Source organism: Myodes glareolus, chromosome 24, assembly GCF_982192425.1.
Source record: "Myodes glareolus chromosome 24, mMyoGla1.1, whole genome shotgun sequence".
NCBI classification, from domain to species: Eukaryota; Metazoa; Chordata; class Mammalia; order Rodentia; family Cricetidae; genus Myodes; species Myodes glareolus.
In genome coordinates, this window is record NC_142049.1 from 33475638 (window position 1) to 33491759 (window position 16122).

At 46.4% G+C, this 16122-nt stretch overlaps 1 protein-coding gene across 1 annotated transcript in view; it reads left to right on the forward strand.

The window, feature by feature from the left end:
* Positions 1–11044: 11044 nt before the first annotated feature.
* Oca2 (OCA2 melanosomal transmembrane protein) overlaps positions 11045–16122 on the forward strand; it is a 278738-nt gene continuing 273660 nt past the window's right edge. Inside the window, exon 1 of the mRNA XM_087901282.1 lies at positions 11045–11303. Coding sequence (XP_087757408.1) covers positions 11059–11303 — 245 coding nt within the window. The 5' untranslated portion in view covers positions 11045–11058. The remainder of the gene's footprint in view (positions 11304–16122) is intronic.

The following is a 16122-nucleotide window of genomic DNA, read 5'->3' on the forward strand; positions in this document are numbered from 1 at the left end:
CCAACACCCAAATCAGGCAGCTCACAATCACCTCTAACTCCAGCTGCAGGGCATCTAATGCCTTCTGGCCTCTGTGGGTACCCACACACGTGCACACACACACACACACACACACATACACACATGCACACACGCGTGTGCACACACATGCACACACTATTAAATCTTTAAGTGTTTTACAAATGAAATATTCCCAACCACAACCAGGCTCAGGAATAAATGATTCTCCCAGGGAGATTCCTAAGCTCCTCCTATAAGGAGGCTTTTTGTGCTATTGCTTTGTAGACAGAGCCAAGAGCCTCTGAGCTCCAGCCAATTCCTGTAAAGTGCCCCGTGCCTGCGGGTGATGTGCCTGTGTGTGGTGCTCCAGGCCATTTCTGTGCACAGGGAAGAAGCCCACGTACAATGGGCAGCACAGTTGCTTGGGGAGGGGGGGGGTCCGGCTCCTTTCCACAAGCTCCTTATCAGGTTCTGACTGTGAGAAGTTCGGCACGGGCCTTTCCCCACCAGAAACTTGATCCAGGCAAGACCTCAGAAGTAGACCGCATTGGCTCTGAAGGGCACCTGTAAGGCTTGACTGAGCCTCTCTGGCAGGCTCACTTATAGAAGTTACCCCAAAATCTCAAAATGGGGCAAGCAAAATGGCTCAACAAGGTGCAGACTCTTGATTCCCAACCCAGTAACCTGACTGTGGTCACTGAAAGCCACAAGGTGGAAGGAGAAAACTGGCTACTGTAAGTTGTCTCCTAGCTAAGTATGTCCTGTGGCATTCATGCACACAGATACACACACACACGGGCACATATACACACACACACATATACACACAGACACACACGCACACACACAGACACACACACACAGACACACACGCACACACACACATATAAACACATACACACACAAACACACACAGACACACACAGACACATGCACACACATGTACACACACATATACACACAGACACACATGCGCACACACATATATACACACAGACACACACATACACACATATACACACACAGACACATGCACACACATGTACACACACATATACACACAGACACACATGCGCACACACATATATACACACAGATACACACATACACACACATATACACACAGACACACACGCACGCACACACATATACACAGACACACACACACGCACACACACAAATACACACACAGACACACATGCGTGCACACACATATACACACACATACACACACACACACGTTTAAATTTTTAAAATCTGTGATGCTGGGGGAGGGGAAGCAGCTCCTTGGGCTGCAGCAGAGACTGCTCTGACCCTTTGCTGTTCTCTAGGGAGGCATCAGGGAGCTCTACTGTGGGCGTTTGTGTTATCTTATAGTTTATGTATGTACGTGTGTCACGTGCCTGGTTTGGTGCTTGTGTCTCAGTGTATGTACACACTTCATGTGTGTATTATGTGAGTTAAGCGTGTGTAGTCTGTGTTTCTCTGTGTCTCAACGTTCTGTACGACTTCTGGGTGTTTGTATAGAGTTTGTGTGTTTCCGTGCAGCTTTTAAGTTCTGTGAGCAGACTTGGCCTATCTATCCATGTTCACGTGTGTTATATGACCGAGCTTTCCTCAGGTATAACCTGAGGCACTCCCTGCTACTTTGAGACTCCTGAGTTGAAGGAGAACAATTGAAGGAGAAAGTTTATCATCTCCAGTAGAGAGTTCTTAACATGCAGAACAGCTTACATTTCCTCAATGATTGTTTTAAGGAAAAATCTGCCATGTCCTTGGCCACCTGGGAAGTGAGGCTTGAACTTGATGCACGGGGCTGGGATTTTACAAAAGTCTGGTTTCTGCAGCAAGGCTCTCTACTTCCCAGAGTTCACTGGGGCCCTCTCACGCTGCTGGACCATTCTCAAGTGGGGGTTGGGGGCACTGAGCCTTCTAGCTCTGTAAAGGTCGGTGGGCGTGGCCAGCAGGGGTGGGGGAGGAGCACAGGCTACCCAACCTCCCAGGGCTGCAAGTGCCTGCTGAGAAATCTGACCAGGGCTGTGTCCCAGCCACTACTCAGAGCCTTTGGATTTGGACACTAGACTTCACTGTTGGAGGAAGATCAGGCAAGCCAGCAGGTAAAATAGTGGCTGGGAGTTGGGAGGGGGTGACTTCCTGTTCTGGGATGTTAGCAGGGTAACAGGTCTACAGTGGAAATGTGCAGAGCCGTTTGTCTGAGCATTTCTGATTTTAATGGGGAGCCCAGCAGCAGCAGCAGCAGCAGCAGCAGCAGCTTGTCTCCCTGGAAGACAAATAGGGAATGAGGAAGGGAAGTTGGAAATGAGAGCCTGGCATCTCTTTGGAATGGAATTCACTGAAGTGAGAGCATTAAGGCCCTCAAAGCTGCGGCCTTTCATCTAGTCACACCCTGGGAAATGAACGGGCTTTGTACAGCCAGTTCTTTTCCTTGACATGGTTATTCAGCACAGAAGTCTGAGCCAATGGACACCCTTGGGAAATCGGAGCCCTGGGGCCCAGTTACATCCCTCTGACTTGTAAGGCTTGATCAGTGTCTTTAACCTGCGGTGACGTTTGAGAAACACTGGCTTAAACCAATGTGACAATTCTACAAAGCCTGGGTTTGGGCTAATAATTGTGACCTGCAACTGCCCACTGAAACCACCGCGAAAAGTCCATTCTCACCTGAGGTGCGCTTGCTGGCTAGTGCCCTGAGTGCTGGTAACAAGGCTGACCGAGGCTGGGTGTCTATGAGTTCCAGTGTAGCTGGTGATACCAAGTCTTCTGTGGAAGCCGCAGAAGCTCCAGAGGGCAGGGAGGAGTTCAGGCTGTGCTTACAAACTCCAGAACGCAGTTGTGCACGTGGAGGGTGTAAAATGGGGTTGACTGAAGAGCGTGAGTTGCCTTGACACCCCCAACCTCGTGGTTCAGTTAACTGAGTTCCTAAGGACGTGAGGAACTATTGTGAGTATCACTGGAGACCAGCAATGTCCCCACCTAAGCCAGTATATGGTCAAACGTGTAGTTTGAAGAGATGGTGCGGCTAGGTAGTTGGGGGCAAGAAATGAGGGCTCACAAAAGCCCCCTGCTGAAAAAGGTCTGCTTGTCTCAAAGCAAAACAAAAATCCACAACCATGAAACCCTAAGGAGCTGCTGGGTCGGGGCAGGGAGCATTTCGCTAGCGATGGATCTTCAGGGAGAATGCGAGACACGGAGATGGTGGTTTGGGTATGTGGTAGGATCAGGCATGGGGGTGCTATGGAATCGCTAAGGGAAGTGTTGGGAGTCTGGAGGCATCTGAGCATCTTCGCTTCCACAGAGATAAGAAGCAAAGAGGACACAGTGGTCTGGGCTGCAGAGGAGCTGTGGGGGTGGGGTGGGGTGTCATAGGTGAGGATAAGGTCTCCTAGGAGAGGGAAGAAAGGTCTTTTAGTTGGAGGTGGAGGGAAGGACGCCTGCAATGAGAGTCCAGAAATGCCAGGGTAGAAAGCCCCTCTACAGTTTAGGAAACAACTGGGGAGCCTGGTGTGCCTGTTCTGTTGTACGGGAGATAAGAGAGCCCCCACCACCCATTGCCTTAAGCAGTCAGTTTTCTGTCCTTGCAGGATATTGGTTTTCCCAGCATTCTGATGAGAAATTTTGTGGGTGTTTTCTGACTGTCCCTCCTAGGGTGGGCAGAGGTACTCCCTGGTACCTTGAGAGGCCCTGCCACCCTCTACTAGAGGGCTTGTCCTAGCCTGGGCACAAATGTGATCCAAGATCCAAGCACCTCCAGCGATTCAGGGAACTTAACTGGTTGAGTTCTGCAGAGGGACTGTGCTGCAGCCTGGCCTGCTTTAGCTGATGCGGGTGTGGACAGACTCAGCAGTGCCGAGGGATTCAGACTCGGGTGGGGCTTGGGTCTCTCCTAGTTCAGGCAAGGTTCAGAGTTTCCAAGATGACCTGCAGGGTGTGCCAAGAAAAGCCAGAGCAGCAGTGGGTGGAAAACGGAGCCCCTGCAGTTCAAGGGACTGATGTCCTTTGCTGCATGTGGGGTCTGGTTCTGAGCAAGTCAGGGGCCCAGGCCCTCGCTGTGCATTTTGCATGCCTTTCTCTTCCTTTCTGGGAGCTCTGATCCCCATCGGGCACTGTCTCTGATCTGGAGGCCCTGTGGGTGTTTCTAGAATGAAGCCCTCTTCACCCTAAGACCTCTTGTTGTAGAGAGAGGGTCACCTGCTCTGGTTGCCCCAGGCTCTCCTTCCTGGCTGCAAGAGGACCCTTTAAAAGAAGAAGAGATTCATGGCCATGCCATTTGGTTGAACGATTCAGAAGTTTCCATCAAGGGCACAGGTTGGAAAAAGAAAATCAAATAGGAACGAACAGAGCCGTGGCCTGCGTCCTGCCCTTGCAGAGCGACAGCAGAACGGGCTCAACCTAGCTGGCCTTGGCGTGACGTGCATTTGACTCTGTGCATCCTGGATTTCCTGCGCTAGAAAGGCTGCCCCAAACTCAGCTGCTTTGACTGGGAATGTGCCTAGGCCTTGCATGAAATGAGTGTAGGGTCATAGACAACCTGGCAGGCTCATCCCTGCAATAGCTCGGCGCCCACAGGATGGTCTGAGACTGTGATGTTCTGCACGGAGGAGAACAGACAGTAATGAGAATGTGCAGGATCCGGAATGAATCGGGTACAGGGAGACATCGAGTGATCCGGCTTCCGTGTCCTGTTTGGCAAAGGGTGGGATAAGAAGGCATCAGCCCCCCCCCCCCCAATCAGAATAGCAAGGGCTGGTAGTTTACCAAGGAGCTGCTTGCTGAGGTATGCACGGATGGCTTTGCTGGCCTGGCAACACTGGGGGAGCTTGACTGCATCTATCGGGGTTGGTGGTGTGCTGCCACACTGGTGGAAGGGGGGGGCAGAACTCGGAGGAGGAGGGTAGCAGCCGCAAAGAGGGGTACAGGGTGCAAGATTCCCCTGAGTCTGAACCATTTATTATTTTCTTTTCAAAAAAGCCATGGAATCTATTTGTTTTCCTTAAAATGCAAGAATGATTAAGTTATTGATGGATTGATTGATGATTGATTTTTTTTGGGGGGGTGTAAATTTTGCTGAGAAAGCTGTCTGTGGCCAGCCTGAGGTACAAGGCCATGTCCTCACATATAAAGTCTTCAGGGTGAATATTACATGCTCCTGGCAGGGCACAGGTACATGGTGTTCGGTAGGGCTCAGCCAAGCTGCATCTGTGAACACCAAGCAGTGCTCATACTAGGAACTGAGGGGGTTGGAGCCCTCCCCTCCCTCAAAGACGGATGAGTGTTAGGGTGGCAGAGTGACTCCAGAGGCCAGGCCATGGCAGTATGGAAATTCCCAAGACTGGTCACGGGTTGGATTCCCAGAGGACAGGCTAGGACTGGGGTGTTCCACTGTTAGAGGTGATGCCCAGGCGTTCCCATTTGGATGTAGGATGTGTTTGGAAGAACTAGATGAAACATGTGTGTCAGGTAATCAATGCTTGCAGCATCCCCCCAAGAGAAGGCCACAGGAAGTGGGCAAACAACCACAGGATCGTGCATGCTGAGTCGGGATATTGAGTGAGTCCATTGGAGATGGCTGAGCTCAGGGGATACTCATTGGAGACCATTTCCATTGGGTGACTGATATCGAAAGCTGTGATGGGGTCTCTTGGGGAGGCTTCTGGGCTCTGGGTGAAGCCAATAAGAGTAGGAGGAGCTAGTACCTAAAGAGGAAGAACTAGAAACCAGAGAAGCACCTCGAGTCCAAACTTCAGCCGTTGTGGACCAGCTTCTGGGAGCCTGAGAGTCAGGTGGACCCCAGGAGTAAGAGGTGACTCTCACAGGAGTATTGGCCCTCAAGGTGGGAGGGCAGAAGCCTGGAGGAAGTAGGTTTGAGGGGAGTGGAGGAGAAAAGAACCTGGCAGCCTGGAGGAGATCTGCTCAGGAGAAGATGAGCTGAGAAGAGTCTATAGACTGAAGAGTGCCTGCCAAACACTCAAGAGATAATCCAGAGAGATTCCATGTGGCCTGAAGCCCATGTCTTTTACTGCTAAAAGCTTGCAAAAATTATAGTGGGCCATTACAACCAGGACACAGACATTGATGTGACCAGGGTCCAGGGCACCTTAACCCCTGCATGGCCCTCGTGTGCTATTGATGTGACCTGGGTCCAGTGCACCTTAACCCTGTGTGGTCCCTGTGTGTTCTTGCCCACACTCCATCCCTGCTCAGCTGCACCAATCTGCTCTCCCCATGTCTCCTGTAGCCATCTGTCTCATGGAGGCTGACACGTGGGACCAGACAGTGTGTGGCCTTTTGAGATTTGTTTCTTTCACCCTGAGTTTGCACTTTGTAAGCTCATACATCTTGTTGTGTCCATGGGCTTCCTGGGATACAGATGCATCCCCTCACCTAAGCACAAACGCACTGAACCTCTGAATTTGTTCCCATTTTGGCTGAAACGTATATCAATGTTGAGATAGACTTCCAGGAGGAAACTGCTGGGTGATGTGGGCGGGACTTGCTCTCAGAAGAAGAAGCCACACCTACACTAAACGCTCAATGTGAATGATTGACTGACTAGAACTTCGTGATTACGGAGGAGTGAAATGGTACCAACTGAGACTCAGATTATATTGCGTTACCTTTAGTGGCCCTGCAGAGTCTACTTTCTGTATCTGATGCAGCGTCTTTTTAACTAATCCATTCTAAAGTGAAAGTCTTTGGGATGCATTAACAGATCACCGGCTTCTACCAACCCAAAGACTAAGGAAGCCATCAGTATCCGAAGCCTACAGCAGAGATTCCGGCTTTTCTGTGACCCACTGACCTGATGTCCTTGTAGATTTGTCTACTTGGAATGCTTTGCATTTACGTAAAGCTAGGCAATTTATGTGTTGATTGATTCCTTCACCGACCATCGTATCTGTAGCTTCCTCTGTAGAGTGGCGGGTGACTGCACAGTATTGTCATTTGCTGCTGGATTATACTGTGTTGTGTGGGCCCCATAGTATATTTACTAATTATCATTATTCTCTTGCATGGCTAAACCATATTCTAGTTCTTCAAGGGACAAGACAACAGCCTATGGGAAGCTTGAACACCAATGACTATTTCCCATAGTTTATGAGACTAGGTAGTTTAAGATCAAAGTATATGCAGATTCTGGCTTTCGTATGGGGTGTGCGGTCAGTGTCCTCACAGGACAAGGAGAGAAGAAAGCTCTGAAGACTTTCAGGAAAAAAAAAATGATGTTATTCATGAAAGTTCCATTCTAACTATCCCCTTCCTCGTTAGATAGACCACAAGCCCCAGTATGGTCAGGTCCATGTACTAAACCCCAGCCCTCTCCATAGACCTCCTCCTAACACATACACACACACAGGACCCCAGTTTTCCCCGTAGACCTCCTCCTAACACACACACACACACACACACACACACACACACACACACACACACAGGACCCCAGTTTTCCCCGTAGACCCCCTCCTAACACACACACACACACACACACACACACACACACACACACACACAGGACCCCAGCCCTCTCCGTAGACCTCCTCCTAACACACACACACACACACACACAGGACCCCAGTTTTCCCCGTAGACCCCCTCCTAACACACACACACTAGACCCCAGTCCTCTTCGTAGACCCCTCCTAACTATCACATGCAGGAAGACAGCAATATATGAATTTGAGGGTGGCGATTCAAGTATTTAGCTCAAAATCCATCTTAATAAATATTCTATAAGTACCATAGTATTTAGCGCAGGCAGAAGATAATGCTTTTGAATTAGGGTTAATCACAGAATTGTGGAGCTTTTTAATAAAAGACCTGGGGCAACCAATAAGGCTAAAATAAATCTTTCCTTTAGCCCCTCATCTTTCTTACCTTATCACGGCATATTTTCCATTGTTTTAGATTTTTGGTTTTTTTTTTTAACCTTTAAAAGTAGGATTCTACTCTGTAACCTAGGCTGACCTGACTTCAAATATTGCAATCCCTCTGCCTCTGTCTCTCAATTTCCAGAATTATAGCTATGAACCACCATGCCTAGCTATGTATAATGTTTCAAACTTTCTTTTTAATGCCATTTCCTTAGTAATGAAAAATTAAGTTTATTAGTCATCTTTGCGTATCGCAATGTTAGTCTTAAATTTAAATACTGGAACCTATGTTTTTGTATGTGGGAATCCGCTGAACCACATAACTGGCGCTTTGTAACACACATGTACACATGTGATTTGTTCTGACCAGGATGAAAGTCTTGGAAGCCCCAAGCTCAGCTGCTTTTGCTTTTCATCCTTTGATACAAGTACATTCCACCTGCACTGTCTGTCACATTGGTCTACAAACATGGCTAGCCAAAGCTGGGCACAAAATGTGTAGGCTTTTCGATGCTAGTACCTTTTCATGTTTGACATAAATTCTCGCTCCACTAGGCGTGTCTCTAGCTGTGTGAGTCAGCTTCTTGGAACTGCAGCAAAACGTAGAAGGTAAGCATATTACAGAGAGAAAATGCTTCTCTTGGCTCGCAGCTTCGCAAGTGGAAGTCTACGATGGGTTGACATCAATGCTTTGGTTGTAACATATATGCACATGGCAGGAAAATTCCATCATTACCTGGTCAGGAAGGGAGAGAGAAAGGAGGAGGATCCCAGGGTCTTCTTCAAAGGCATGTGCCCCCGAGTGACCTGAAGATCTCTCACTAAACCTTACTTTTGTAAGTTTCTGCCTTCTCCCAGCCGAGTTGAAGACCAAGCCTTTCACATGTGGTGGTTTGCGGACACTCTACATTTAAAGTGTACTACAAGGGTACTTAGCTGTAGCTATAATATACTTGTCCTGTACCCGTTCTGAGTCTTCGTGAACCCCTACTTAGCGTGGATCCGCAGGAATCCTGTCTCAGAGTGTATTGCGGATTGCGCAGACGAACCCGGCAAGCAGGAGCCGCAGGCACATATGCTGTGTTACCTACAGCAGAAGCACCGGCTGTTGTTCCTCGGAGTTTCAAAACTGACTCGACCAAGGAACACAGGAATCCTTGGTGCCACAGAGAGGTTGACAGCAAACCGGGTTGCTGTAAAGCCGAAGATCATTGCTTGAGTTATCGGGTGCTATAAAATATGAAAAATAAAAGTAGCAAATGGTTTGAAACATAGCCTCAGTGGTACTTACAGTGTACTTTCTCATCTTTATAGCAAAATTATATATATCTATATCTGTATCTATCTATCTATCTATCTATCTATCTATCTATCTATCTATCTATATTTCTCAATGCAATTAGGAGCAAACATTTTAAACACCTTAAGGAAGAAAGAAAGACATTGAAAACCTAGTCAGAGGTAGCCATTCTTTGCAGGATATTTTGCTCTGATGCACTGTACAGATAACCTATACATGTTTCCATAGGACTATCACACAGCATAGGTTGTCCTTCATAGAGTCTTTTTCATATATATTTTGAAAACTTTTTTTAAATATTATTTTTCCATTCAAAATTTCCACTTCCTCCCCTCCTCTTAATCCCCTCCCACTCCCCCACTCCCCCTCCTCCCTTCCCTTCCAGTCTTAAGAGAGGGCAGGGTACCCTGCCCTGTGGGAAGTCCAATGCCCTCCCCCCCTCCATCCAGGCCTAGGAAGGTGAGCATCCAAACAGACTAGCATCCCAACAAGTCAGTACATGCAGTAGAAACAAGTCCCAGTGCCTTTATCAATGGCTTCTCAGGCAGCCCTCATTGTCAGCCACATTCAGAGGGTCCAATTTGATCCCATGCTCGTTCAGTCCCAGTCCAGCTGGATTTGGTGAGCTCCCATTAGAACAGGCACGTGTCTCAGTGGGTGGACCAACCCATCGCGGTCCTGACTTCCTTGCTCATATTCTCCCTCCTTCTGCTCTTCAACTGGACCTTGGGAGCTCAGTTCAGTGCTCTGATGTGGGTCTCTGTCTCTTTCTCTGTCCATGTCCGGACGAAGGTTCTATGGTAATATTTAAGATAGTAATCAGTGTGACTATAGGACAAGGCCAGTTCAGGCACCATCTCCTCTGCTGCCCAAGGACCTAGCTGGGGACATCTTTGTGGACACCTGGGATCCCCTCTAGAGCCAAGTCTCTTGCCAACCCTAAAATGGCTCCCTTAATTAAGATATCTTCTTCCCTGCTTCTATATCCGCCCTTCCTCCATCTCAACTCTCCCACTCGCTCAAACTCTTCCCAATCCTTCCCTTCTCCCTTCTCTCTCCCCCTTCCCCTTTCCCCACCCCACCTCACCCTCATGCTCCCAATTTTTGCCTGGCGATCTTGTCTGCTTCCAATTTCCAGGAGGATCTGTATATGTTTTTCTTTGGGTTCACCTTATTATTTGGCTTCTCTGGGATCGCGAACTATAGGCTTAATGTCCTTTGTTTATGGCTAGAGCCCACTAATGAGTGAGTACATACCATATTCATCTTTTTGGGTCTGGGTTATCTCACTCAGGATAGTGTTTTCTATTTCCATCCATTTGCATGCAAAATTCAAGATGTCATTGCTTTTGTTTTTTTTTTTTAAGATGTATTTATTATATGAACAATATTCTCAGTATTCTGCCTCCATGTATGCCTGCAGGCTAGAAGAGGGCACCAGATCTCATTACAGATGATTGTGAGTCACCATGTGGTTGCTGGGAATTGAACTCAGGACCTTCAGAAGAGCAGTCAGTGCTCCTAACCACTGAGTCATCTCTCCAGCCTGATGTCATTGTTTTTTACCACTGAGTCGTACACTGGGGGAGAGGAAAAGACTATGATCAAAATACATCGTATGCTAAAAATAAAATGAAAATTAAAAAAATTTGCATACTTGAAAAAATGCATTGTGTTCTATTATAGAAGGTGCGGGCCATTGCTAGTGTAAAACGTGCCGTGTTGTCAGCCTTAAAGACAAGCACACTTCTCCTGTGTGGTTCTTCTAGAAGGGCTGTGTCTTAGCTACCCTCTGGTGATACGGAGTTTGCTTTGCAGCAGCAGTGAGTGGCTTCTTTCTGTTTGACCTAGAACGAGTGGCGACAGGTCATGCATCTGGAGAACAAAGACATCAGGCTGACCTCGGCCATACTGGAGGTGGAACTCCGCCAGACTTCTGCTTCATCAGTCCCAGCATGCTCCAACCCTGGACGGCTGATGACAGCCGAACCCACCACCGGAAACCACCAGCATGGCCAAGTGGACCCCTGTGTCCCCTACGCTGGCCAGGCGGCTGAGAAGAGCCTCCGTGTTCCTGAACACTCAGAGTTGAGCTCGTTCCTCATCGAGGAGAGGTGAGTGTGAAGCACAGCATGGGCTAGGCATAGAGCTGGTAAAAACTAAGTTTTTGCAAATACACTTTCCCTTCATTTCATGGGAAAGACTCCCAGAAATTTTATAAAAACATTTTCAGCATTAATATCTTTCCTGGTTTATTTTGGACAAGCACTACCTTTAAAATACAATAAACCTAGCTTCAGATAACAATAAAAACAGAAAGAGTTGTCTACGGCTGTGGTGATTTCGCATGGTATTTAAAGTATTCCAAATATTATATAATTTTGGAAGTATCTGTAAACTATATCTTAGGAAATATTTTGTTTCTATAAACATAGCATTTGAATTAATTTAATAATTTTTTTATGTCAGAAAAGCCTGAATAAGAGGGAGCTGGGGCAGGCAGGGATTGGCAAATGTGATGTGGCCAGAGGAGGGGGAAAAAGGAGAGAAATCCCTGAGTTGACATATACGGGAATGATAAACCTTAAAATACTTGCTCATGTAAAGAGAACAGACTTTATACGTCAATGTTCACACCACAAATTCCTATTTGTCGCTATTTACACACTTCCTGGTAATGCTGAGAGCATCATCCTTTGGGTGACTGTGTCCAGCTAACTCAGGGAACATTGAGCTCCTTGCTATGGTTGACAGAGCCTTCTCTGAAACTTTGTATCACCTCCTGAGTGTGACAGTGTCAGAAAGAGGCCAAACTGAGCTGGAGTCCTCATGAACAGCATAGTGATCTCATAAGAGGCCTGGACAAGTTAGTGAGGCCTTACTCAGCCTTCTGTCTTTTTCTTGTGAAAATGTAGCAAGAAGAGCTCCTCAGCCCTGAGACTGTAAAAGTAAAATTAGTCCATTACAAAATTAGTTCAATACAAAAGAAGGTATTTTGTTATGATGGCCCAGATGGACGAAGACACAGAGCATCTCTGAAAGGATTCATGTATTGTATGTTTGAGTGTTTGCATATGTGTGGCGTCACTAGACACATATTGGATCCGCTGGTGTTGGAGTGACAGGCAGCTTCGAGCCACTCTGGGTGGGTGCTGGGAGCGGAACTTAGGCCTTCTGTGAAAGCAGGAAGTACTTTTAACTGCAAAACCATCTCTCCGGCCCCCGACACAGCATGTCGAAGAAATATTTTCCTATTCACGTTCACAACAGCATCAAGCAAGCATACGCGTGTATAGGTGAATTGGGGTATATGTGTACAACCCATTTAGCTTCTAACAGGAAGGGGATTCTGATGCCTGTGGTAACATGGGCAAGCCTTGAGGACACTGCCTAAGAGGAACACGCTACTCACAATGAAGACAGGGCCTGCGTGATTCCTTTTACATGGGGTCCTCTGGAAAACATATTTAGAAAGACGGAAAGCACCACGGTGTTTCCCAGGCTCGGGGATGGTGTGATGTGGAATCTCTTAGTAGGGCAGAATTTCAGCGTGGTCAGATGAGTTCTGGACATGATTGAAGCTCTTAGCATCGTTGAAAGACAAACAACGCGGCTAAGAGGATAAATTTCGCAGTGTGCATTTCACAGCAATTAAACATAACCATGAGGAACGAGGGTGGTTATTTGAGCCCACACTTCCACATCCTTGCCAGAACTGTTGTCATTTGCTCTGTGGATGGTGGCCGTTCTGAGGAGAATGAGATGGAGTCTCACGGCGTCTTAATTTGGCCCACTCTGATGGCCGAATACACCGAGTTCTTTTTCAAGTATTCATTTACTGTTTAAACTTCATCTCTTCAGAAGTCCGTCAGCTCATTAGCTGTTCACTGACGGGACGGTTTGTAGGGTTTTTGGTGTTTAAGTTTTGCAGTTCTTCATGTGTTTTGGGCACTAATCCCCTGCATGATGGGCAGTTGGCAAAACTGTTTCTCCTCTTCTTTTTCTTTACTTTAGTAATTATTCTCTTCGCTGTGGAGAAGCTTCTTAACGTCACACACTCTTTTTCATTTATTTTATTTTATTTTTTTTATTGGTGTTTTGCCTGTATGTACGTCAGTGTGAGGGTACTGGATCCTGGAGTTACAGACAGTTGTGAGCTGCCATGTAGCCCTGGCTGCCCTGGAACTCACTTTGGAGACCAGATCAGGCTGGCCTTGAACTCACTGAGATCTACCTGCCTTTGCCTCCCAAGTGCAGGGTTAAAGGCATGCACTACCACTACCCTCTTAATAATTTTAATTGTCACACCTGCACTGCCTGGACTTGCTGAGACTGGTGTGTGTGTGTGTGTGTGTGTGTGTGTCTGTGCGCGCGCGCACATGTGCCGGGATTGAGACATGGAGGCTTCTTTTCAGGTGGAAGAACATCAACCTTTATTTTGCCCTGAGCAAAATATACCTCTACTGATTCTGTGGAAAACCACTAGCCAGGAAGAACACAAACATCCTTGTCAATTACAGACCACAAGGAAGTTCTGCTGCCAGTCAGGGGGAGTGAGAGTCGTCTTAATCACAACATTTAATTTTTTCTTTCTTTCTTTCTTTCTTTCTTTCTTTCTTTCTTTCTTTTTCTTTCTTCCCTTCTTTCTTTCTTTCTTTCTTTCTTTCTTTCTTTCTTTCTTTCTTTCTTTCTTTCTTTCTTTCTTTCTTTCTCTTTTCCTTTTCTTTTTTTTCCTTTTTTGCCAGCTCTTAGGGATATTTCCTGTGCTATGGCAGTTATGGATAGAAAATCCCTGCCTATGCAGTTGTGGTGGTTTAAATGAATGCCCCCCCCCAATATGGTTGTATTTGAATGCTTAGTTACCAGGGAGAGGCACTATTTGAGACAGATTAGGAGGAGGTGTGGCCCGGTTGGAGTAGGAGTAGGTGTGACTTTGTTGGAGGAGGCCCAGCCCCCCCCCTCTCTTCCTATGGATCAGATTGTAGTTCTCAGCTACTGCTCCAGGACTTGCTGGAATGCCATCATCCTACCTGCCCTGATGACAATGAACTAAACTTCTGAAACTGCAAGCCTCAAATTACATTTTTCTAAGAGTTGCCTTGGTCTTTCTTAGCAACAGAAAAACAACTGAGATGCTGACATATGGTGCGGGAGAATTGTCTGTATTCTGTCAATCATGTTTTAAATAAATGCTGATTGGCCAAACAGGAAGTATAGGTGTCAACCAGACAGGAAGTAGAGGCGGGGCAATGAGAACAGAAATATTCTGGGAAGCAGGAAGCTCCCTCCACAGTTCTTCCCAGATCACTGAAGAAGCAAGATGTGAGCTGCTCTGCTGAGAAAGGTACCGAGCCATGTGGCTAGCATAGATAAGAATAATGGGTTAATATAAGCTACAAGAGTTAACAAGAAGTCTGAGCTAATGGGCCAATCAATTTTATAACTTATGGAGATCTCTGTGTGATTTTCTTTGGGGCTTGCCAGTTGTGGGGAACTGGGCAGGACATAAACCCCAACAAGCAGGCCCCTTTGTGTTACAGACATACCTAAGTGTCTAGCTTAGGTTTTCTTCTAGCAATTTCAAAGTTTCTGGTTGTACACTAAGGTCTTTGATGTATCCTAAATTGATTCTTGTACAGAGTGAGGAATGTGGGCCAAACTTCCATCTTCTGGAACTCTGTTTGGTAAAGAGGCTGTGTTTTCTGCAACGCATGTTCTGAAAGAATGACGGACTTTGTCAAAGGTCTTTCTGAATTGACTAGAGGATCATATAGTTTTTCTCCCTGAGTCTACTTACGTGCTGAATTATATTTTTTGTACATGCTGAGTCAACCTTGTATCTAGTAGAAAATAAAACTTGGTTGTTGGTTCTTTTTACTCTTCCACTCTTTGGTGGGGAGAGCCACCCAGCTCCCAGATTAATCACATATGGAGTCATGCTATTACTTATAAATTCCCAGCCTTAGATTGGCTTGTTTGTTGCCAGCTTTTCTTAAATTATTCAGGCTACCTTTTGCCTCTGAGCTTTTACCTTTTCTTACTTTTGTGATCTTACTTTCACTCTTACTCCGTGACTGGCTCTGAGGCTGGCCCTTAGCATCCTCCTCTCCTCTTCTTGTTTCTTTATCTCTCTTGTTTCCTGATATCTCTTTTTCTCCTATTTATTCTCCCTGCATGCCAGCCCCTCCTATCCCTTTTCATGACTAACTATTGGTCATTCAGCTCTTTATCCGACTAATCAGGTGTTTTAGACAGGCACAGTAACACAGCTTCACAGAGTTAACAACTGCAGCATGAAAGAATGCAACACATCTTTTTTTGCATCATTAAAACAAGTGTTCCACAGCATAAAAATGTGACATATCTTAAAATAATATTTCATAACACTTGGTTATGTTGTATCATGTGAATGTGTTTTTAAATTAAAATGTGCTAAAAATTTCTTTATCATGTGCATCAGAGAAACTGGTCCATAGTTTTCTTTCTTGACTCCTCGTTTGGCTTTGGTATCAGGGTTATGCTTACTGTTTGGAGTAAATATGGTGTTCCTTACCTTTCTATTTTTTTGAGGCTCTATACCTGCACATTCAAGGCCTCCTGATTGTTAATTGCCCTGGTGGAGGAATGCAGTTGTGGGTATCATATGCATTCCTAGAACTTTGAGGTTCTCAGGCTCAACAGTAGTGAAAATCAGATAGATAGCTCTGAAATTTGATCTATGCATTGTGTTCATGTCTACTTTATACACGCTAAATTCATTTGGGAAGATGGACTCTCAGCTGGGAAAATGCCTCTACCTGACTGGCCTGTGGGAAAGCCTGTGTTGCATTTTCTTGATTCATTATCGATGTGGGAGGAAACAGCTCCCTGTGGGTCGTGTCATGCCTGGGATGGTGGTCCTGGGTGCTGTAAGAAGGCAGCCTAAGCAAACAT